The 25,369-nt window shown below is 39.2% G+C and overlaps 1 protein-coding gene across 1 annotated transcript in view; it reads left to right on the top strand.

Annotated features, from left to right (window-relative positions):
* The window catches only part of ABHD5 (abhydrolase domain containing 5, lysophosphatidic acid acyltransferase), a 30,640-nt gene extending 6,918 nt beyond the window's left edge, over nt 1-23,722 (top strand). The window contains exons 2-7 of the mRNA XM_006740597.3: nt 3,844-3,929; nt 6,897-7,269; nt 15,710-15,864; nt 18,133-18,244; nt 20,727-20,913; nt 21,472-23,722. Of these exons, the coding sequence (XP_006740660.1) occupies nt 3,844-3,929; nt 6,897-7,269; nt 15,710-15,864; nt 18,133-18,244; nt 20,727-20,913; nt 21,472-21,561 (1,003 nt within the window). The 3' untranslated portion in view covers nt 21,562-23,722. The remainder of the gene's footprint in view (nt 1-3,843; nt 3,930-6,896; nt 7,270-15,709; nt 15,865-18,132; nt 18,245-20,726; nt 20,914-21,471) is intronic.
* Nucleotides 23,723-25,369: the final 1,647 nt, after the last annotated feature.

The following is a 25,369-nucleotide window of genomic DNA, read 5'->3' as shown; positions in this document are numbered from 1 at the left end:
TGGGGTGCATATGGCCCTTCTTTTCACTACATCTGTGTCTTTGGGGTAAATACCCAGAGGTGCAATTGCTGGGTCATAGGGTAGCTCTATTTTTAAATTTTTGAGGCACCTCCACACTGTTTTCCAAAGTGGCTGTACCAACTTGCATTAAAAATCAGTGTTTTATCTCTCAAACTCAGGATGCTTAAAATCAGATTCTTAAGTTAATAAACTCTATTAATATGTTAAACACATCTTTTTTGTCTTTCCTTAGAATGCCACCTTGGGTGTAATCTTTCAAAGTTTTTTTTTTTTTTTAACTTGGGAAGTCTGCTCACTAAAAAGATTCTTTCTCTATATTTATTACAGAGTTATAAAGCAAGATTCCTTTTACTGGGTTTTTTGATTGGATGCTTTAGGGCTTATTAGCTCCTCAGCCTTGCTGAGAGGTCAGTGCTCAGCTGATGTGGCTGTGTAGAAAACCCTTTGGTGCACTTTTTGGTAAGTCTTCCTGTTGTCTTAAATAGGTGTAGTCCCTATGGCCAATGTTTTTTTCTTAATATTGCGACTGACCTTTGGGTTGCTTTCCAAGTTAGGGCCTCAGCAGTGGATGATGGTGTTTATTGATTATCTGCTTAAATAAAACAGGGAAGTTGAATTTTGCTTTTCTGTTTATGTTCCAAAGCTATGAGGAGGAAGCCCCGTATCTTGTTTACTGTTTTGTTTTGTTTTCTTATTTACTGTTTTATAGCTGGGCCACTATATCTGAGAAGCTTCAGTCTTGGGTCCTTAGTTTCAGTCTTCCACACACTAAGACTAGAATGTAGAACACTTGAGGACATGGGAAATTTTGTGGAAGGGGCAGAGGGTCTCTTTGAAGGTGAGTTTAATTTACCCCGAAGACAGGTGAGGCTGAATGGGTGTTTTGGAGGGTTGAAGCAATAGATGTTGCAAGCTCAACTGTGGGAACTCGAGAACAAAGTGTGATTAAGTAAAGGACAGAAAAGATAGACCCCAGCTTTCCTTCCACTCTTTAGAAATGTTCCTTTGAGCCACTTATGTGTGTGAAACTCAATTGTGTAGAGTATTTCTAAGAAAGAAGGAGAAGATGGTCTCTCTAAAACATTTTATCATCTGGTTTAGGCAAAGCTGATTGGACAGAAATATTATCAAGGCTTAGGAGAAGAGCGGTATCTTTACAATTCCATTGAGTGAAAATAAAATATTTTACTATGCTTTGTTAAATACAGATTTTTCAGTTTAAATATACTTCAGAAAAACTCCACTTAAAAACAATTATCTGCTTTGATGAAAAGGTTGCTGTGAAAACCTGAAGAGGGTTAGTGGCTCTTGTGGGTGAAGAGCCCTGATTTTTGGTGTAATGCACTAGACTTGCAAACATAAAAACATTGTTTTGCCTTTTCTCTTTGAGCTAAGCCCATCACTAGGAGGCAAAATGAGTGGACAAGACATCCTATCCTTTGAAAATTGGTTTTGTGGTGAGGGGTAGGCATAATTCCTATTGCAGGCTGTTATATAACATTTTAAACTTGAGGACCTGTACTTAGTAGGTATTCAGAGAATGTAAATTTTTTTTAAAGACTGAAACGAAGATTGCATTTGTGTTTTCTTTGCCCTAACATAATGTCAGTTGGAGCAGTAGTAGACTATAGTTCATTTCACTTTAATTTTTTTTTTTTTTGTACTGACCTCTGATTCTCTCTGGCAAAAAATTGTGCTATGATTTGAGGGCTATTTAAGAAAACTGATGAGATTGAGTTGTAAGTAACTTCCTCTTGGTACTAGCTCATATTTTTGTGGCCTAACATAGACTTTGATGACCATTCCTGGTCAAGAACAAAAGAGCTTCAGCTTAATAATGGCTTACTTTTTAAATTTTAAACTCCAAAGATCATGAGATTCTTTTAACTGCTTGTTAACTGTTTTTTTTTCAACAATTGATAAATTGTTGAAGGATTAAAAAACTCATTGCTAAAACCTTGAATTGTTTTTCCTTGATAATTTATAAATAGCTTTATATATTTACAAATAGACTAATAATAATGTTTTCTGTTATGTTTTTACCTTGATAATAAGTTAGATGAAACATTTATGGGGGATGCTTATGGGTCCTATCCTCCTACCCTGTTAATGTAGAAGGTTTGAAACTAGCACAGAGAACATCTGGAGTGGAGCCTGGTTATAATGCAGGCTATTATGTATCTTCTTTTCCGTGCAGGCCAAAGGAATATGACTTTGTCCTGTGGCTTTATCCTGTAGGTCATGACTGCTCCTCACACATTTTAAGGAAGGTAGTCACCGAGGAAAAAGGCCTTTGAAGTCACTCGGATTTGAATTTAAATCTCTACTTGTATCATTTCCTTACTACCTTAATACTCTTGGACCTGGTGCTTAACATTTCTGAACCTTACTTTTCACATCTACAAAATGGGAATAACTTGGATTGAGAATACCCTCTATTGTGAGTGACTTAATCATTCTGCAGAACATTTATTGAGCAGCTGTTCTACATAATGCCAGAGAAATTCTATAGGGCAGGCAAATGTAGAATGAGCCTACAAAGCTTAGAATGGATGTTAGAGCCACCCATCCAAACTTAGCACATTTCTCACACCTATTCTTATTCATGTGTTCTCTGTGGTTATTAGTGGTACCTGACTCAGAAACCTAGGAATCCTCTATTACACCTTCTTTCTATCCAACCAGTTATCAAATCCAGCCTGATTTACTTTTTTCTTTTTAGCAAAAAAATGCATTATGATGAAATGCTTAAATTTTAAGTGTTCATTTGCTGAATTTTGACATATGCATACATCTGTGTAATCCAGTCAATCACCTATAAAGATAGAGAATGTCACTATCATCCCAGAAAATTCTCTTATCACTCAAGTGATCCACTTGTAATTCATTGTAGCCAGTACATTTCAGATGAAGCAAAAACTTCGTTTATAACATCAGTGTATAATAATATGCATCGGTGAACACAGAGTCCTTACCTTTAAAGATCATACAATTGGGTGAGGATATTGGTGAGTAAATAAGGATGTTGTAACACAACTTGAGAAGGAAAAGAATAGAGCTTGAGAATTGGATGCTATCCCGCTACCCTGATGTAATCTGGTTTGAGTGTGTGGGTGAAGGGGGAATGAAATCTAATCTGAGGTTGGTGAGAGGTATAATGGATCATGAAAAGAAGGGGAGATGCATATTCCAAGGATATTCAGGGTCAGGAAGCAAGAGAATAGGGAATATTGTATGGCTAGAAAACAGAGAATAAGAAATGACAAAAATGATACTAGAGTGTCAAGTAAAAGGTTGGAACAGGGCTGAGTTTCCTATTGAAGGTAGAAGTAGCCTTACCTTTGAGGTAAGGAGTGATGAAAAATGACAATTCTTTGTCTAATTTCTATTTAACCTTAGTTAAAACTCTCATTTTAGGAATTACTAATTAATGTCGCATAATTTTAGTGAATTGTTTTGTTGTCATCAGTATAATGTCAACTACCATTTATTGAATGTTTAAATATTTTATCTTGGAACACACTCCATGCTTCATATTTCTTGTTCTGCCTATTTTTAATTTCTTCTTGATTACTTGGAGTCTGACTATCTATAAATATGGATTTTGATACCTACTTGTAGGTTCACAGGCTGAAGTTGAATGTCTGTTCCCCAGTACTTTACCACAATGCTTTGTATGTATTAGGTGGATTCTTCCAGATGTAGATAGCTTCACCATCATAAAGACAGTAAATTTCCTATTCTGCTTTTCTTCTAATGTAATAGTTGGGAGTTGAGATGAGCATTAACTTATGTCTTTATATTTTCTTTTTGATGCTCTAGGTCGGGATGGCTAACTGGTTGGCTTCCCACTTGGTGCCCTACATCTACATCACACCTTAAAGAAGCTGAAGAGAAAATTTTAAAATGTAAGGTTTTCTTTTTGTAAGTTGCCTGAGCTGTTTGCTAAAATCACATTGCCCAGAAACTGGAGATAAGAATCTGTGGTGTGTTAGTTTGTTGGCAAAAGTGCTTTTTCCCTTTTCCATGTCATCAACAAGTACAGAAATGTTGGGAGGCAGGGGTTCTCAAACTTTTGGTCTTGGGTCCCTTTTATACTTTTAAATCAGTAAGGACCTTAAGGAGCTTTGTTTATCAGTTATAGCCATCAGTATTTACCAATTAGAAATTAAAACTGAATTGTTTAAAGTATGTTAATTTATTCATTTAAAAATAATAGGAACCCATTATAGGTTAAAATAAATAACACGTTTTCTAAAAATAATAACTACTTACCAAACAGAAATGTAGTGAGAAAAGTAGCATTGTTTGCAAATCTCTTTAATGTCTGGCTTAATATAAGACAGCTGGATTCTCATATCTGCTTCTGCATCAGGCTGTTGGTAATCATATCTAGTGATCTCCGGAAAACTCTGCTGCATACCAATCAAAAAATGAGAGTGAAAAGATGTCTTAGTTTTGTTATGAAAATAGTTTTGACCTCATAGATCTCCTGAAAGGGTCTCAGGGACTCCCCAAAGGCCCCTGACTACAATCTGGTAATAGACTCTAGGTGTTCCAGAATAGGTAGCCTTGTGGAGTGGAGCACATACTGAACTAGAACAAGGTGACCTGGTCCAGGCCCAGATCTGCAATTAGGTGATGTCAGGATCTTGGGTAAGTCACTTTCTCAGTTTCGCATTTGTTATCTGTAAAATGAAGGGGTAGGATGATCCTTAGAGTTCCCTCTGGTTCTAGTTTCTTAGGATTCTTTAATTCTGCATTTTAGTGGTGTGGAAACCTTTTTTAAAAATTTCTTATGAGCACTGAAATTTACCCAAACTTGTACTGTCAGGGCAGTCCTGGTATCTTTGGGTATACTTTTAAGCAATGGTGCTTATTGTGTAATTTTGGTCTGCTGATACAATTACGGGTGGATTCAGAGGAGCAGTTCACATACATGATTATAATGGATGTATGTGCAGATGTTTGCCCATGCCTGCTTTTCATTCTCTCTACCACAAATGAATTTTCTTGTTTGTGCATTTGAATGATTCAGGAGTAAGTGACTGTAACTGAATATATCCATAGGAGGGGACAGTTAGCCATCTTACATGCATTTTTGGCATGAAAATAAATTTCTACTTAGTCTGTATACTTGGATAATCTTGTTCTCTACAAAGCAGAAAAGTTGACGTTGTGGTTTACTAAAATTAAAAAAAAAAAAATCTTGTCAGGAGATACAAAAGGGTGCTCAATTTATGCATTTACCAAACATACTGATTCCTTACTACTAGATTCTAGGGATGCAAATAGGAATGAGAATTGGCCCTTGGTTCAGTGTCAGATGTGAAAGCAAGTGACTTGTAATACAGTGGGGTGAGCTATCTAATAGAGGTTACAGATGGTTTCTATGGAAATATGCAGACATCTGTGTTCAAAATGCTTATATGGTTTGGTTTGGTTCTAATGCTGGATCATCTTTTCTAAACTGGTATAGCATTTCCCCCCATTTGGAGGCTTGGGCTCTGTTAATATTCTGAATGAATGCTGGGTTTCCTCTTTGCTGCTACTATGTGGTACAAAACCTGAGATTATTTCTTGGTTAAAGGGCAGAAACTCCCAGTTCTCAAGTATTTGTCTTCTGCAGATGAATATGTACAAATAATTAAGTGGTATATATAAAGTGTCTATATTCAGTTGATAATTTAATGTAAAGGAATTTCAAATTGGTTTCATCTTAGTCAACTTGGGGGAGATTTAAAGTATTGAGTCCCACAGCACTGAAGGCAAGTAAAAGTTTTTATCTACAAAATTGTGATTATTTGTATTTTCCAGGGAGATTGTTGGACTTGAACCCACACTACCTGGCACCTCATGCCAGGACTTCCTGCCATACCCTGTCACCTCTTTTCTACTAAACTTTGAAGTGACTCAAGATTTCAGTTACGTGTTTAGTGCAGATACTGCTAGTCCTTCCCTAAACTCGTGGTTACTTTTTAGGGAAAAATGTTTCTTTTGAGTTTGACTTCAGTCTTCAATGATTAATCTTCAAATGTTAGACAAATGCAAGGTATTCTTTTGTTATTGTCTGCAAAGTTAGAGACCTTCAAATAATGGGTCCAGTGAGCACTAAGTTCCTCTCCAGGTCTAAGAGTGTAAGACCCTCATTTGATAGATAGGAAAAGTCCAAAGAGCTAACATGACTTGCCAAAAGACCTTGGCCACAGGTACTTGAGACTTATCTGAGATAGAACTTCTCACTTAGGAAACAAACTGAGGGTTGCTGGAGTGGTGGGGGGGTGGAAGGGATTGGGTGGCTGGGTGATAGACATTGGGGAGGGTATGTGCTATGGTGAGCATTGTGAATTGTGTAAGACTGTTGAATCACAGAGCTGTACCTCTGAAACAAATAATACAATATATGTTAAAAAAAAAAAAAAGATAGTAAGAAGGGAAAAATAAAGGGGGCGGAATCGGAGGGGAAGATGAACCATGAGAGACTATGGACTCTGAGAAACAAACTGAGGGTTCTAAAGGGGAGGGGGATGGGTTAGCCTGGTGATGGGTATTAAAGAGGGCATGTACTGAATGGAGCCCTGAGTGTTATACGCAAACAATGGAACACTACATCAAAAACTAATGATGTAATGTATGGTGATTGACATAATAAAATTTAAAAAAAAAACTTCCCACTTAGATGTAATATATGGTAATTGAGAATTACTTGCTTCAATAAGATGTATGCTTTTTTTAGGAATGACCTAATAAAGGCTAAAATCATATGAATGGATACCAGATTGTTTCTAGATTATTAATTTCTGATTGCTCGGAGAATACTCCCCTTCTCAGGAGTAGTGAAGCTAAGCAGAATTTCTTTTTTATGTTTTCATTAGGTGTCCCCTGCACATACAAAAAAGAACCTGTTTGTATATCTAATGGAAATAAAATATGGACACTGAAGTTCTCTCATAATATTTCAAATAAGACTCCACTTGTCCTCCTCCATGGTTTTGGAGGCGGTCTTGGACTCTGGGCACTGAATTTTGGAGATCTTTGCACCGATAGACCCGTCTATGCTTTTGACCTATTGGGCTTTGGACGAAGTAGTAGGCCCAGATTTGACAGTGATGCGGAAGAAGTGGAGAATCAGTTTGTGGAATCCATTGAAGAGTGGAGATGTGCCCTCGGATTGGACAAAGTGATCTTGCTTGGACACAACTTGGGTGGGTTCTTGGCTGCTGCTTACTCACTGAAGTACCCATCAAAGTAAGTGATACTGACAGGAGAGGCACCCAAGTGCTAGTCTCTAGTTCCTGTCCTTGGTGGTTGTTGGTGTCTGAGCCTTAAGGGCAGATTCTCTGAAAGGAGACCAAATAACCACAACCAATGGCCGATTTAGTAGCTGAAATAATGATGTCAGGGTTTTCCTGTTACACATGCTACACACTGGTAGAAGGCTTGAGAAAGGACTTTCTATTTGCCAAGCTTAGAATGTCTACAATTTAAACCACAAGTAAAAACTGTTTGGTGGTATTGTTTATCATTATTGTTATCATTAGACCTGTGGATGGAGCAGTCTTTGCCTCACTTTTCCAGGTTATAATAAGCCATAAGACGAACCCAAAGGTGAGAAATTAGAAGCCCTGGGTGCCAGTGCTATCTTTTGGCTTAGAGCAAATCCTTCAACCTTGAAGCTTTCGTTTTCTCACTTGTAAAGTACAGAAAATATATCTGCGAAGTGTATCTGACAGGGTTTTTACTATACTGTGCCCTACCTTTATGGTTACAGAATTATTTTTCAGAGTAATTGAATTAATGACTTCGGAATTTTGCTTCAGAATCTTGTAACATCTCCTCCTATCTTTACATTATTTTCTCATACTATATCCTATTATTTGTTTCAGCTCTGAGCAGAGGTCACATTTGAGTGCTAATAAAATAGAAGAAAAGCTCGCTCTCTCTCCCTTTTTTTTTTTTTGGCTTAGCATTTGGAAAGAAAGAAAAAAATCAACGTTTTATGTTGCCAGTGTATTTTTCCATTGGACTAATTTTTAAATCCACAACTGCAACCAACTTTGATATTGAGGTCTGTGAATGAGACCTGGGATGATTGTTGTCTTCAGGCTGCATGCATGTACCTGTGAAGCTGCCCCATTGCATAACTCCAGGTGTGCTGTTAACACAGAATTTGAAGTGTAGGGCAGCAGGCCCATGTACCTGAGGTTTTCTTGCCCTTGAACAGCGGACTTTTTCTGTAGAGGTTCTTTATCTCAACTTCAGCATTAACACTTGGTTTTTCTGGAGAGTTTGTAGTCCTGTGTATGGTAGATGGTGTAATCTTGTCAAATGGCAGACCCTTCTTTCAAAAGAAATCCAGATTTTCTTTTTCTAGTTGGCTTTTAAGGTTTACTGTCTTTTATTGTGTTCTACTCTCAATGGAAAATAAGAGAAGAAAATGGATACTTTTCTGGCATAAGACAACAGGGCTTTTGGAGGGGGATTTGGCTTCTTTTGTTTCTTATCAGGAGTTTATTATGTCTATCATCTTGTGGTATTTATTCCTTGGCAATGTGATACGGGACTATGTGGGGTAAACTCTGGCCATGAAATCCCTAAGTCTTAGAATCCTGACCCTCCGTGGCTATCTGTTATTTAAGTCAGTTGGTGAGGTTTTCATTTGCAGTTATGAAGTGCTCTGAAGAAATCAGTGATTCAGAAGAGAATGAACACTTTAAAACCATCTTATGAAAGAGAATAGCAACATAGTTTAAATGACATGGTGGGCAGAACAAGTATCTAAAACAAATCCAGTGATCCCTGCATTGAACTGACTACATTTTAGAAAATGGTTTTTGAATGCTTGTGCCTAGTGCTAGAAATAAAACTAAAGTTGTATGTCAGGACCAAGAATCACTAAGTATTAGTAAATAGATGAATTTGAGAATGCTTGAAATAATTAGCATGTTTAAATTGGCTGATTTTTGAGTAGAACTCTATAGACCCTGTTGGATATTGAAGCCTGTATTCTTCACTGCATAACTTACATTATTAAACACAAGTTCATTTCAAAATAGTGAGGTTCTCTGGATTTTTAGTTACCCAAATCCTGAATGAAATTCAGTCAGACCACTGTGGTTGGCACATAGTGGGTGCCCAGTGATAAATGAATGAAACAGGGAAGCCCATCAGACTGAGGTGGCTCTAATGCTCTGGTGGCCTACCTAAGCAAACCAAAATCTAAGCCTATAAGTACCTCAAGGTTATGAAATTAAAACCTAAGAACAACCAGTCACAAATAGCCTACTGGGCTTTAAGCCAATCAGATGATTGCTTCCACACCTTTTCTAGATAAGTCTTTACTCAGCTCCTCTTGGTGGAGCACACCTAACCACTCAGGTTTGACACTGCTACATTCAAATTGATTTTTGCTCAAATAAACTCTTAAAATTTTCAGTATGCCTAGTTTATCTTTTAACAGTATTAACTGAGGATGGAGTTACGTACTCTAAATGTCTCTTACCTAGCTCGCTTGATCCAGCTTTTTAAAAAACATTTTTTTTTTTAAGAGCAGTTTTAGGTTTACAACAAAATTGAGAGGGAGGTACAGACATTTCCCATATAATTCCTGCCTCTACATGTGCATAGCCTTCCCCACTGGGACCATTTTTATTGTGCTGTCATGAGATTAAAATAAATCTTTGCTTTTCCGAAAGATTTTGCAGGGAGAGGGATAAGAAGAGGGAAGAAATGGTCTAATAGAGCTCAAATGAGATTCATTTAATTCCTTCACTCACTGTGCCTTGTCTCTCTTTTTTTCTCCTAATGGACTTTGAGACAGTTACTTTTTTCTTTGCCTCCTCAGGTATAACAAATATAATCTTTCCTTTTTTTTTTTTTCTGAAGTAATCCAATTTCCTCTTAATTCTTTAATTCTCCTTAATTTCTGTTTCTATGCATGCAGGAAAAAAACACAAAGACAACATTTTGCTTGTCTTAGTCCAAAGCTATTTCCACCCTCATCTTTTATGAGCAGCCCCATTCTTTTATTCCTTATTTATTTTTTTTAAGATTTGTTTTTATTTTTTTAAGATTTATTTATTTGAGAGAGAGAGAGAAAGTACGAGAGTGCATGGGAATGAGGGGAGGGGCAAAGGAAGAGGGAGAGAGAATCTCAAGTATACTCCCTACTGAGTGTGGAGCCTGATACCAGGGTTGATCTCACGACCCTGAGATCATGACCTGAGCCAAAGTCAAGAGTCGGAGGCTTAACCGACTAAGCCACCCAGGCGCCCCTTCTCCGTGTTTGTTTTTATAGGACAGTTTGAGGAGAAGAATGAAGGTGCCTAGTTTACTAGTTTAATGTACTTGTTTAGGAAGCATTCTTGGCTAGAGAATGGATAAAACCCAATACATTTTTTTTCTAATTTTTCGTACACTAGGGCAGCTTGGGTGCTTCATCTCTATGAGCAGCAGAGTGCCTCTGTCCATAGAAGTTGTTTTATGGCCTAACTTGTGGCAATGGTCACATATTTTCCCGATTCTTGATACTGATTGGAAACTGAGCATTCAGCAATTGTGATGCTTTATGTAAAAGCACCTGGATGATTCCTCCATTGAAATATTTGTGATGACTGAAACACTAGAACATTATATTCCAGCAGGTTGGTTCTGTTTAAAGAATGTCGAGTGACTGTATGTGTTTAGAAGGCTTAGGATGTGCTGGGGAAGAGACACAACCACAGGAGCAGGAAGCTGCTGAGGGTTGTGAAGGGTAGTGGACAGGTCTGTGAGAACTCTTGATGAGAACCTGGCCCAGTGTGGTGCCCTAAAGAAGTGCAATGTAAGCTGAGGTTGAGTCTCAAAGAGGAGTAGCAGGAGAGCATTCTATGCAGTGGGGACAGAAATTGCTAGGTGGACACCTGGGCCATTCAGGAAAGGCCATGTGGCTGGTGAGCAGAGAAGTTAGGAACTGGTTTGTAGTTGGGTCCCAGCCCAATTCCCATGTTCCATCCCCCAAAATGACCTTCGTTCATCTCAGTTCTCTTACCATGATGTGTAATAATTAGAGATGCCATCATAGTTTCACTTGTAAATTAATGTGCTGTGTCACAAGCAGTAGGGCCACTTGTGGTGTGAGGTGTCGTGGGCTGCCATTCTGCCAAGCCTTCTTCATTAGGCCATGTCTGATGCCCTAAAGGTGGGCATGGAGAGACAGTAGAGTAAGCCAGCAGTAATAGCCAAACATGCCATCTCCTTTCTTTAGTCTGTGCACTCACTTTTTGCTGTTAATTTTCCTTTCCTTCTGGCCCCTGCTGTCTAGGACACCATAAACACTGTGTTAAAAACTAAGGAAAAGGAGACTATAGAAACTTTTATTAACTTAGAAAGTGTTTAGCAAAGAGAATAGATACACTAGAAGAGGTTACAAACTGGTCTTTACTTCTGCACTCAATGGCTTTCAGATCATCTGACCTTGCAACCTTGCCTGGCTCTGTCTCCTGACCGTACAGAGCTGGGCTGAGCATTTCCTGTCCTCCTCTCTTGAGAAGAAATGCTGCTCTACTTGGCCTCAAGCTGGAGATCTTTAGTTTCTTGTTCTCTGGGCCTGCTGCATTCTCCCCTCAGAGGCTTGGAGCCAATGGGAAATACCTGGGGCTAACTTCATTTTGAGAATGCCTTGCTTATACACTGACTAGAATTCTTCCTGTTCCTTTTCCCTGTTCCTTTCCTTGTTCTGTAAGTGTGTCCTGTCGATTCCCTTGTGCATTTTGGATCTGGGTCTGAGTGTTCTTGTTGTATTATTTCTGCCTGGTGGCTGACTTTAAAGCTCATGAAAGTCAGGTTTATATAATATACCCTTGTTAGCATTCAGACTCAGCTATCCCAGCCTGTTGGAGCAGATGTTAGCTACTGCTTTGCCCTTTAGGCTGTAATCTGTTCACCATCTTCAAATTCTAGGCCTACTCTGATGACTAACCTGAAGAAGTATGCCTCTCTAAATGTTTTGAAACTGACAGGCTGTTCTCTTGTTCCTGCTCTGCCAGTTCTTTGTTTTTCCTGTAGTTTGAATCAGTCTCTTGATTCTTGACAAAGATGTCTGATAGGATGACTCAAGTGTGCCGTCTGGCTAGACCCATTCCTTACTCCTGGATATGAACTAACAATCCCATCAGGCTATCCTCTATGGAATATTAGAGGGTTGGGTCCAGATTACTATAATAGTTTAGATATACATTAAAACCAAATACCATCTATCAGATGAGGAGATAATCTTTTCACTAGAAGAGTGGTGAGAAGATAGCTTGGGAACTTGGTCTGGTGCAACATAAACCTGTGCTCAGGCTTTCCTGAAGAATAACTCATTGCTCACATGGTTTCAGCTCCATGTGAGTCTTCCCATGCTCCCTGAAAAAAGTCTTCTCTAGTCGTCTTCCTAGTTTTGCTACTATAACTAGCTAACATTTACTAGATATTTATTATTCAATAGCCACAACCTAAGTGCTCCACATGGTCTATCTTTTAAATGAGTCTTAGAACCAAAAATAAGCAACAGTTATTTTCTGAGGCCTTTTACATGTAGTGATGCAGATGATATATAACTCTAGTTTAGACAATTTTGCAAAGCTTTTAAGAAATTGTTTTCAGGAATGCCTGGGTGGCTCAGTCGTTAAGCGTCTGCCTTCGGCTCGGGTCCTGGGATCGAGTTCCATGTCGGGCTCCTTGCTCAGCAGGGAGCCTGCTTCTTCCTCTACCCTCCCCCTGCTTGTGCGCTCTCTCTCTCTGACAAATAAATAAAATTTTAAAAAAAATTGTTTTCAAACTTTTTTGACTATAACCCCTCAATAAGAATTACATATGTGTGTGTCTGAAATAAAAGTTTCATGGAATGATACTCAGGCTTGTTACAAATTTTTCTATTCCAAATTATATAATTAAAAAGACCACAGACTGACTCTGACTCTCTAAGTAGATTTTACTACCCACTGATGGGTAGTGACCTGCAAGATTCCTATAAGAAATAACAGTGTTCGTCTGGGAGACCAGAAAAATCCAGATTGGACTAACTCCTAGCTTATTCTACGAGTATAGTTTATTTATTTATTTTAATTTGAGAGAGAGCATGAGTGAGCAGGTGGAGGGGCAGAGGGACAAGCAGACTCCCCACTGAGTGAGGAGCCTGACATGGGGCTGGATCCCAGGACCCTGAGATCATGACCTGAGCTGAAGTCAGACGTTTAACCGACTGAGCCACCCAGGCGCCCCATGAATATCATTTATAAAATTTGCATATTATTATAGATAAGGACCAAAAGGAAACATGGAAAAACATAATACTCCAAATGTTTACTGAACATCCACTATGTGCTAAGCACCATGCTAAGCTGAAGACACAAGATCGAACAATTGTTGGGTCAGTTCACTCCCTTAAAAAAAAAAAAGGTCATCTTCTCTAGTATATATACTTTGCATTATTTGTTAAACTGGCATTTTTATCTAGGGACACTATTTCGAAGATCCATATTAAACAAGGCAAGCCAAAACTAAGGTGGAAACAAAGCAATCACTTAGCTAGAGATAGATGAGACTTAACCTCCCTCACGTTTTCCTTTGTCCTCCCCCTTCTTGGGTTAGCAGATAAGAGCCGAGAGCAGACTGGGCAGGATACCAAAATAAATTCATAGCAAAATTTAATCATCTTTTAGGGTAAAGTATGTTTTGATAAAGAGTTCATTTTTCTTTTTAGGAGCTAAGTGAATAGTGAATAATACTAGTTGTTTCCTAAGGGGAATCTCTGCTGCTTTCAACTAAGTGACTATTTCATTAATTCCACCCATACCTCTGGCATGCCGTCCTTTCCCCCTCCTTCCCATCTCACTGTGGACTGTAGTGAGAGGAATTTAGGGGGACGTCAATATCAGTTAGTCTCAGCCATTAAAAAATAAAACAAACTCCTTTCCATCCCCCTTCCCATACACTATTAGAAAATAGTCTCCTAAAACTTTTAAGAGTGGGGGTGCCTGGGTGGCTCAGTTGGTTAAGCGACTGCCTTCAGCTCAGGTCATGATCCTGGAGTCCCGGGATTGAGTCCCACATCGGGCTCCCTGCTCAGCAGGGAGTCTGCTTCTCCCTCTGACCCTCGCCCCTCTCATGCTCTCTCTCTATCTCATTCTCTCTCAAATAAATAAAATCTTTAAAAAGAAAAAAAAAAACTTTTAAGAGTGAAGGCACTCTTAAGTATATGAAAACTCACTTATGTGTATCTCCACACAGATTGGTAGTTACATTCTATAAATGCTCTGAAATCTAGAGTATAGGGTTAGGATTGGCCTAGAGTTGATAAAAGTTAAGCTTTACTTTTACTGATATGTTATCTTATGTTATGGTCTGTTCTTAGGAGAGAGCCTTCTACCCAGTGACTTGTTGGCATCGGTTAATATACTGGAGTCAGGAAACGGGTTTTAGCCGTACTTCTACATGTCTTGGAGCAGGTCACATAGTGCATCTCAGCTTCCTTCTCATCTATGAGATGAAAAATTGGGCTGAGTATTCTCCAAAGGCCCTTGGAGCTCTATGCACTGGGTCTGTGCTCTAAAGCTTTCTGTTTGAGAAAATGCAGTCAAAGCAAAGGACTCATTACTAACTCATCCTTATCTGTGGTGGCAAAAATAATAAAACATTTTATATTGAGAATAATAGCCATCTGTGCCCATGTTCTGGTTTCAGTTATGACTTAGGAAAGGGATGTTAGAATCATTGTCTGTTCATCCTTGGGAAGTTTTTCCTGGCATTTGTTGGCTGTTTTGGTTATAGTTGAATATCATTTGTGTCATGAGGACTTTATGCTTTATTTAGGATCTTTATGACATATAATACCCATGATGCAGGCACATGGAAGTATTGCTGATAGTTTTGGTTTTCCCTCAGCAGGAAGAGGTTTTCATAAGATGGAAAAATTAAAACTATTAGTGATACAAAACAATTTTATATGAGATTTGGCTGAAATTTTTCTATCTCTTTGGTCAGTAAAGAAGAAAATTAGGAAAGGGTTAGGAACAGAATCTGAGGTCAGTATATCATGATATCGTGGGTAGCCCTACCTGTATGCTCATGTTCACTAAACTAGGGGAAATTTCCGCCCACATTATTACATATCTCTGTGTTTGTGGAAAGTTCATTTAAAAGTCCTTTTGAACCCACCTAAAGTGCTAATGCCTCTTACATTTTTAGAATGATAGGAGATAACTGTTGTTGGTGTCTGAAGCTATTTTATAAGTGTAATATTAATCTTCAGTCATTTCTGCAGTGTCAGCCTTGTGCTGCTGGGTAGCTGCTGTTAGCATTCAGACTCAGCTTTTTTGAGTGGTCATTGATCTGTATCATCCGCCAGAGGGTAGCCTCAACAACGAATACCATTTCTCAAGAGTAGCCACACAGTTATGTGCCCTTCCACATGCCCTTTATTATCCACATTTACATATATGAAAAAGGAAGCTCTAATCCTACCATATACCTCTCAAGTCCTACCAAATCTGATAGTTTTCATGTCATAAGAACATGATATAACTGGTCAGCCATTAGTCTTCTCTTTAATGTGAAGGTTTTGGAAGGTGGTTTTTTTCTACCTTTGCTTTATAAATCGTGTTAATTCTTTAGAGTTCTAGGGTGAGTTTGCCAAATGAAATTATATCTGTTCTTCCTCCAACAGGGTTAATCATCTCATTTTAGTGGAGCCTTGGGGTTTTCCTGAGCGACCGGACCTTGCTGATCAAGACAGACCAATCCCAGTGTGGATCAGAGCCTTGGGAGCAGCACTGACTCCCTTTAATCCTTTAGCTGGCCTCAGGATTGCAGGACCCTTTGGTGAGTGCTTATATCTGTGTCCTAGGAAAGCAAAATGTTTATAGACTGGCAGTACAGGAGTACTTACTGATCGCCATTGTTAGCCAGAATCTTAAAAAACAAACTGAATCTTTTTCTCCTCCTCCTCTGAATTACTAAATTATTTTTTTTCCTCCTCCAAAAAGTACCAGTCCATGCCTAAAAATAATGAAACCAGGATCATCTCAAAGAGGAGTCTTTATATTGTAAATATTACAGGTAATTGGCAAAACTGAGAAGGTGGGAAATGCTGCCCATGGGGTTAGTCAGCCCAGGGCATGGGGAGAAGAAGTGCAGCATGTTGACCTGCTGGTGACATTAGAGAGCCTTTGGCTAGTTGACAATACCCAGCTGGCAGATCACAGAGCCTGACTTGATTGCCCTTCTTGCCCCATAATGTCAGAGTGTTAAGAAGATAAAATCATCCTTTTCCACAGAGATTTGTGTTTCTGGTCATATTTTGAAGTACCAGTGTTTAGTCTCTGATTTAATTTCATTTGACTCTCAGCTCCTCTTTCTCCACTCCAAAGCCAAGGGAGTCTCGAGACCTTCCCTCATTGTCACCAGTGATGGTGGTCTGGACCTGTGCTTTCCTTATAACTTGTATCAGTGAGGAGTGCTTTTAGCTGCAAGTAGCTGAATCACCTAAGTGGTTTAAACCGTAGGGCCTTTCATTATTTCCTTAGCAAGCAGGCTTGTGGTTTTAGCATTTGTTCTAGTAGCTGGCTCATTGACGTTGGGGTTTGGACCTGCAACTGTGATTCTCTTGACCTTTTTCTTCATGGTGTTTGATGGCTGCTATGGCAGGAAGCCCCATCCCACAAAGCAGCACCCTGAGCAAGAAGAAAGGAAAGAATGGAAAATGGTCTTCTCTCCATAATGCTCTGTCAGGGAAGAAAGTCTTCCTTGGAAGGCCCCAGCAGGCCTCCCCTTATGTCTCTGCCCACCCCTAGTTCTTCCACTAGCAAAGAAGAATACTTTTGTGTTGCTGATCAATCAGATTTGTTTCCAGGGGCTGGAGTGAGGGGCCCACTTTCCTGAGCATGTTGCTGCCTAACTGATAGACAAGAGTCAGGTTCTGTTAGTGAGATGAGAAGAGAGGCATGGGGGTGTGGAGGGTGTGGAATTCTGCTCCCCTCTGCCCAGGCCTGGTCCCTCTTTGTCCTACTGCCTCCATTTGGGATGGGGAGGGCCATGGGACTGCACAGGGATTGGGTTGGCGACCACACCACACTCCTCGGTGCTCTGACAGATAGCCTTTCTTTCCCACCCCCAACCCCTCCCCCTTCCTGAGTAGAGCCACTCCTCTTAGGTGCCTGGTCCTCCTTTGATGGACTACTTAAGGACTTCATTTAGTCTGTACAGTCCTGAAATATAAATGGATTATGCTTGATTACAGTTACATAGGGAGCAATTATGGGAAGAGTTAAGTATGAAAAGAAACTAGGAGGCAATGGTTGGGGAGGGAGGATGCCTAGGAGCAGCCCTCTCACGCCATGCCCTTTGTCTACCACTATTGCTTATGTGTGGTCAGGGTGGGACATGATTTAGAATATCAACCACATCATAAGAATTCTCCATGGAGCTGTACAATTCCTTCAGAGGCAGGAAGGAGGGCCAGGAAAGAAGTAAGACCTTGCTAGAATAATGGGCAGTAATAGCAGAAAGGGAAACTGGCAAGCCCCTGGGGCCCCAGAAGGGAAAATAGTGACCAGATGGAGGCTTCTACTCTTCATCCTTTTTCCTCTAGGGAAAGGATACCCCTACCTCTCACCTCAGGAGTGGATGGCCTTAGCCGGCAGGATTGGCAATGTCCCTAGCAGAAACCCTGGATTTATTTTTCCACAGAAAGACTTGTATATTCCAGTTTACTTTATTTAGATACTAATGTGTTATAATTATGGGAGAAATACAAATTAATAAGTTACCTTGAGCTGCTCTACTCACCTGCCATGTTTAATAGAATTTATTTTCCTACAAAAACAAGTCTTAGAAAATTAACTTGTATGTCTTGGGCTCCTGAAGCACTTCTGTAAGGCAATATGGAATACTCCTTACCTCTCATTTTAATTCTTAGGGAACTTGAGGAGAGCAGCTTCTAGGATCTGTGCTCTTTTCCACCTAAAATATACACTTGAATACATGTAGATTTGTATGCATATAACACATATTCTATAAGCAGACATAAAACCTTTCTCTATTAGTCTATCAGTTAACTATAATTTAAAACATTGGTTTCCTGTTACGTAGGCTTAAGTCTAGTGCAGCGTTTAAGGCCTGATTTCAAACGAAAGTATTCGTCAATGTTTGAAGATGACACCGTGACAGAGTACATCTACCACTGTAATGTGCAGACTCCAAGGTAAGGGTTAGGATTCTAAATTTACTGTGTTGGTGTTTTACACTTTTCTTCTTTGAAAACGTGAATAGTCTAGGAGATTTTTATCAGTAGTTAACTGACTAATACTTCTTAATTTACTCATGTATTCATGGAGTGCCTAGTATGTAAAACATTGTACTGGATGCCGATGAGAGACTAATAAGCAGGATGTACTGTCTTCCTCAAAAGTGCTTATGGATAAGTTGAGGAAGTTTTGGTCCTGGGTACCTCTAGAAGGTAGCTGGAGTTGAGAGATAAAGAAGAATTTCAAATAAAACAGCATTTCCAAACTGAGTATGCATGCTCTACAAAAAAAGGGCAACTGGATTAAACAAAAGTAAATGGTTTCCTGTACCGTGTATCTTCTTAGAAACTTTTGCTATGCCAAAGGGTATTAAGTCTTCCAAGTGCATGGGAGATGCCAGTCAGCATGGTTCCGGTTCACATGATGACTGCACCCCTCTTTTGCTGAGCACTTTTTAATGACCCTAGATCAGCATGACAAACACTAGTGTAGTGGGTGAAGAGTAAGTGAGGGCTGGAAGATGGGGAGGGGGGTTTTGCAGGTATTTTGACAGTGATTAGAAGAGGGAAGAAAGAGGGAAGGAGGGAGGAAGAGCCTGTGAGCATGGTAGCCACAGGGAGCAAGAGGGCCAAACAAAGGTGTTTCCTATTTTTTAAAATACATGATTTATTGACATTAGGTACAAGACAGCAGTGGAGAAAACAGCCTGAAGATAGTGGGGAGCTAGAAGGAGCCTGGAAGACAAGACCCTGGAGTTGCTAGGGAGAGGGTCAGGCACCAGTTCTCCAGTTCTCATGCTTCATGGTGTACCAGAATTATTGGAGGAGCTTGTCAAAGATAGGATTCTTGAGCCCTGTTTCTAAGACTGATTCAGTGATCCTGGGCTGCATGTTTAACAAGTGCTTCAGATGACTCCAGTGTAGGTGGGCCATGGGCCATACTGCAGAACCTGGAGGCGGTACCTCAGCCTTTCCAAGGTGGAGACTCGGGTGCAAGGCCAAGAGACGAGGTACAGAGCCAGCCTCCCTCACTTTTGGCAGAGAACACACACGCCTGCTTTATTAAAGTGCCGAGGCTGTGGCAGCTATTGGGGTGGATCGATAGCCTTAGTCTTTTTAATAAAGTAGGTTAGAGGTTCTCTGCCGAGAGTGAAGGAGGTTGGAAACGTTTGGAGTCCTGAAGAGATTGACGGTTTGTGACTCACTAGGCCATTGGGTCTGGTGGATTAGGACTTCACACTCCACTGACTTGTTCCCACAGTTTTTAGTGGTCCCTTCCAGGTACATCATCTGTTTTCCTGCTTGGTCTCCATGCTTTGTTCTTCACTTACATTTCAGGATTACGTGTGCCTGTGTAGTGCTAGTTTGTTGTCTTTCTTGTGGTAGAACTTGAATTCTTCATAGCAGGCAATTCAGAGTTGTGCCGAGTACTGCAAGGAAACAGAAGTGACAGCACAGTGGATCTATCCTGGGAGTTTGCAAAGTGTTCTGTGTTCTTTTGTGTCATGATCCGTCAGGTGTGGGCACAGGAGAAGACACAGAGGCTCAAGAAAGCAAAGTTTATTATACTCACAAGTCCTAGAGAGAGGGGGTCACTGAGTGCCATGAACGGTTACAGGGAAGCACCAGATTGTGGTCAGGTGACAGAAAACACAGTGAAGGGAAAGTTGAGGCCAGAACTTTTATTGGGTTCTTCAGGAAAGGCAAGGCAGGGGCACGGCAGACAGTTCAGGATTGGGTAGTTGAATAATTTCTGTGGGCTCTAAGATATAGGGGTGGTCTGTCATTGCCTGGTACCTGGCCCTGGGATGATTAAGGCAGAGGAACATTGCCTCCTGGATGTGTGGGCAGTGTGGGCAGTACAGAAGAGGTATGGCTCTGGATTGGTTAGTTGGCATATGACAGGCATGTTTCCAGTTGAATCCTTTGCTGTCTCTAAGAATGGATTAGCTTCAGGAGGCACAGTCTCTCCCTAGCCAGAAAGGTTTTTTTAAACATTAAATGTCTTTATATGCAGAAAATAAAACATGTAAATACACAATCTGCATTTCTTCTTATCTTGGTATTGGTTTTTTACTATTCCAGGTAAAAAGCTGGTGCCATGCACATGTTGAAAAGCTACCTTCTACATTTGAAACAAGTTATAGTGAAAAACATTTTAACTCTCCCCACAGGGAATTTAATAATGATAGAGTTGCATGTTTGATTTAGAAGAGGGTGACTTTTAATCCACTAGAGTTTAGAGCATCCTTGTTTATCTAACAAAAGTATGTATCTTCTGTGGGGGTTGTTTCTTATACTTTCTAGTATATTTTCTGTTTAAACTGAGATTTTTCTTAAATGGGGGAGAAGCTAAATATGAGTATTTTTCATGAAGGTGGGGGTGCAGTACATACTCATCCCCAGAAGTCATATGTGTGTTGTTTTCCTTTTCCTTAAGTGGCGAGACAGCATTCAAAAATATGACTATTCCTTATGGATGGGCAAAAAGGCCAATGCTCCAGCGAATTGGTAAAATGCACCCTGACATTCCAGTTTCGGTGATCTATGGTGCCCGATCCTGCATAGATGGCAATTCTGGCAACAGCATCCAGTCTTTACGACCACATTCATATGTGAAGACAATAGTAAGTGTGTGGCTTAGTTTGGGTTTTCAGTTGTAGGTGAAACCTGCTGTATTATGTTTGCCTTCAGTGAGGTTTCACTTAGTCCCTGTGCTTTCAGATCTGAGCTAGACCTCCAGCCTCCATCAGGACCTGATGTCACTTGTGATGAGGGACAGGGTTTGACCCACACACATTTTCATGTCCAGACTGGCCGTGCCTGTCCTTAGAGCCGTGGCATCTCCGAGGTGGGAGAGGGATATTCCAGTGGCACCTGACCAACTCCCACCTCACAAGGCAACATGTTCTCACTTGGTTCATTTGATCTGCTGGCCCTGACATTATTGGTCAGTTTAGAATGTTTTTTTGCATATAAAATTTTAGTAAGGTCCAATAGATTTTTCTCTTTATTCTCAGATTATTTGATGGAAATACATAAAAGTTACTACAGATCAGTGTTGCTTGTTCTTTTATATTTTATTTCTGTATAGCTGTTCTTGCTTTCACTGCTAAATGTCTTTGCTTATGTGTTTTATTAAATGCTTTTGTTCACTGACCTTCCAACTCCTTTTCCTTTCCCAGGCCATTCTTGGGGCAGGGCATTATGTGTATGCAGATCAACCAGAAGACTTCAACCAGAAAGTAAAGGAGATCTGTGACACTGTGGACTGAGCACACTGAAGAGGATGTGGGAGAGCCTGCTGACTAATAGAGTTCCTCAGTAATACTGCGCAGTCTCCCGTGCAGAGTAAGGAATACAACAAAAGAACCAGCAGTCTTCCTGACTGTACTTCGTACATATTTTCTTTATGAAGTTGCTTGCACATTTAAACCAGCTAGTGCCTTCTAGAAGAATGGCTTTCCTTTCTCCTACACAAAATCGAAATATTCAAGAATCTCCAAATCTAATAGCTTTAATAAAAGGTTATTTGCCCCTCTGCTGTACTGAAAAATTGTAATTTTTCAACTGAGATTTTTTTCATTTCTATCTAACTTTGCTATGTCAGGTACTTTTTATATTTCAGTCTGTATTGCCAATTTAAAAGGTGGTTACTGGGTCTATAATTTTATATACTGTAATGGTGCACTTTATTTTCTTTGCCTGTATTTACCATGTCTAATAACTGATACAGTTAATCACAGTTTTGTGTGTTTTTATGTAAAAAGTTATCACTTGTTTAGAATCTTTCACTTCATTTTTGAAATGGAGTGATGAGATAGCATTTTGGCTAAAAAGATGGGAGTTGATCACTAGCATTAATTTTTCTGATTTTCCTCTGTTCTCTATTTAAACCATGTTCAACATTTTAAATGTGGTCTATCCTGATGTATCTGCAACCACATAATTCCTTGAGATCTTTTATATGTGATATAAATCTATACTTCCAGGGAAACATGACATTAGTATTGAAGGGATTTAAGTACTGAAAAGCCTTAACTAAAAATCTGTCCTTTCTCCCCCCCTCCCCCCAATTAATACTATTCTTTTCCATGAGCCAGGATGCAGCATAAGGAACAGATGTCCTTCTGAGGGGATATTAAGACTGCTACCTTCCGTAAGCTGATCATATATTGTCATTAACCTCTAACTCCTGTAGATGGGTGCTAAAACTGGATTCCATTTTTAACCACTAAAACAGAACAATAGGTGGTACTGTTGCGTCTCATGGCACCAGAAATGGGATAGCACTTGGTTGTTGGGTTTTTGTTTTTGAGGTTTGTGTTGATTAAATAATACACATACTTGAAGTTATATTATAAAAGCTATATAAGGTTGACTGAACTATTTGACAATAACTACCATCAAGTGTAACACCTTCTTGCTGTTTTAAAATGAAGAAAACTTCTTTGAAACTGTGAAAATTGCCATGTGATAACTGGCTGCTGAGAAGACCCCCCCAAAAAAATTGAATAAGATTGTCATCAACAAGGCATCTTTGCCTTACGTTTTGCTAACATTGCTTCTCTAGGAGAAAGGTGGTTATGTAAATAAAAACAGAGAACTGTTTATATGCAAATAAAGGTTTAATGGTTTTGACTGTTGCGCTTTTAAAATGGTTAATTAGGAAATCTGTAGTTAGGAAATGTAAGGTTGTATCACTGTGGATTAACTGCCAGAAACATGAACATTCTATTTTCAACATTGTCTTCCCTACAAAGGAAAAGGCAAATTATACTGAAGCACAACAGATAGCTTCCCAGCAGTTTGTCTTACTTGGCACCTTAACTATGTTACTGCAAAAGGTAACATGAGACCCAAGACACGTTCAGATCTCTCTACCTAACAGAAGTAGCCTGTACTTTTTATTTAGTATCTTAGAAGGCTAGCTCCAAACCTTTAAGTGGTACAAATAATTTGGGTAATATTTTTGTATTTTTGACACACTCCCAGTCTCTCTTAATTGGGTAAATGACAGTTTTCATTTGTACAGGAAGGTTTCCGCAAAGGAAATTTGGTCTCAGCCCTTGGAGGGAAGTTACTAGTTCACTTAGTAAATGGAGTTTCTGACCACAGGTGTGCCAAGTGATTCAGGAGAAAGTTGTACCCAAATGTCAAGTAGAACTAAATTTCCTACCAACTGATTTTGCTTTATTTGAAAAATATTGTCGTAATTCATTTTAAAAGTTAAATTTTCCCTTGGGTTATAGAATATGTAATTTTGTGAATATTGAGCTAGCAGAGAAAGTCACAATCCGCAAATTCCTAAAAATACAGTGGGTGCTAAATGTTTTCTTAAAAAAATTCTATTACAGTATTTGATCTTTGCTAAATTATACACATGTACTTCAACTTTATTTTACAGAATAAATTTTACTGTGATAGTTGCAACAAGCCAGCTGCTGTATATTTTCTTGAGTTTTTGGTACGGCCCAGTCTGTACGAGTTACTGTAGGACTGTGGATCCAGTGGGCGCAGCAACACTTGCTGGCATTGGGAGGGAAGGCTGCTCTGCGCTGCACTGACCTCCACACATTGGCTGTTTTGTGTTCACGCAGCCCTTACTGTGACATCCTTGTCCTTCTAAAACTCATTTTCAAAAAAAGTTTGCCTAGAGTTGGTTTCAGAGTATTATTTAGAAAACACTTTTGATGTGTCTCTGTTTATATAGATGTATATTATACATGTATATTATGTATATGTATATTATACATAGTTATATACATTACATTTATATTATATATATTTATTCTACATGTACATATATATGTGTGTATATATATATATGTATAAAGGGCATACCAGATCCCAATAAAACAAGTTTTTTCCTGTATAAAGGTATTGGAAAAAATAACTAGCCAGAAGAGCCCTAGAAAAGAACTGTGGGGAAGAAGGGATAACCCTACTGGATATTATAACATTACTAAGAACAATATGAAATCCAGGAATTTAGTATATGATAACGGAAGCATCTTATTGATGGAGGAGAAGACTTAATGGTGTTGAGACAAATGTGGTTAACTATATGGAAGAAAACAAAGTTGAATCCATTTCTCACACTGCACAAGGATAAAATCTGAATGGATTAGACACCCAGCTGTGAAAATGAAGCCTAAATAACTACAAGAAGATATGTATGAACTCCTTTATAATCTGAGAGGAAGGAAAACTTTCCTATAACTGAAAATCCAGAAGCAATAAATGGAAAAGTTTGCATCTTTAACTGAAAGAGTTTTGGATGGCCAAAAAAAGCAAAGTTAAAAAGTAAACTGGCAAAAATATTTGCACTGTTTGTTACAGAAGGCACACATAGCTCGAATATATGAGAATTTTTAAACTTTGAGAAGAAACTGCAAGAAGACTAGGCAAAAAGATATGAACAGATAGTTCACAGAAAATAGAATGCAAATAGCCCTTAAACACAGGAGGGTATGCCTACTAAGGGAAGGGCAAATTTAAACTACCGAGACACCATTTCTTACCTCATCAGGTGGGGGAAAATCCAAGTTGCACAATACACTGTTGTTGCTGACACAGCGGGGAACAGGCACTCTGAAAAGTATAAATTCCTGTGGATGGAATTTGTTAATAACTAGCAAAATTAAGTATGAGTTTGTTCCTTATCTGGGCAGTCTCACTTCTAAGAATCTATCTGAGACACACTGGCAAAAATCTGAAATGGGGTATGCACAAAGATCTTTATTACAAGATTGGAGGCCACCTAAATCTCCACTGAGGGGATTGATGGAAGAATCTGTGGTACATCCGTACAATGGAATACTACACAGCTGTGAAAGGAAATGACTATTTCTGTAGACTATTCTGGAGTTCTCTCTAGAGTAGAGGAAGTGAAGAATGGGATCTGTGGTATGCTACCTATTGTATAGGAATGGAGGGGACAAATGAAAAAACAAATATGCATCTGCTTCTTTTGTTTTTAGTGCAATGGAAAGTGTGTTATACTGATAACTAATAAATCAGTTCCCTTTGTAGTGGTGGTAGGGAGCTAGACAGGGGTAGCACCTGGATCTGTATCTTGTT

This window comes from Leptonychotes weddellii, chromosome 1 (assembly GCF_054177405.1).
Source record: "Leptonychotes weddellii isolate Sample4059 chromosome 1, ASM5417740v2, whole genome shotgun sequence".
NCBI classification, from domain to species: Eukaryota; Metazoa; Chordata; class Mammalia; order Carnivora; family Phocidae; genus Leptonychotes; species Leptonychotes weddellii.
Note: the sequence above shows the minus strand (reverse complement) of the source record. Positions and strands in the feature narration are given on the sequence as shown.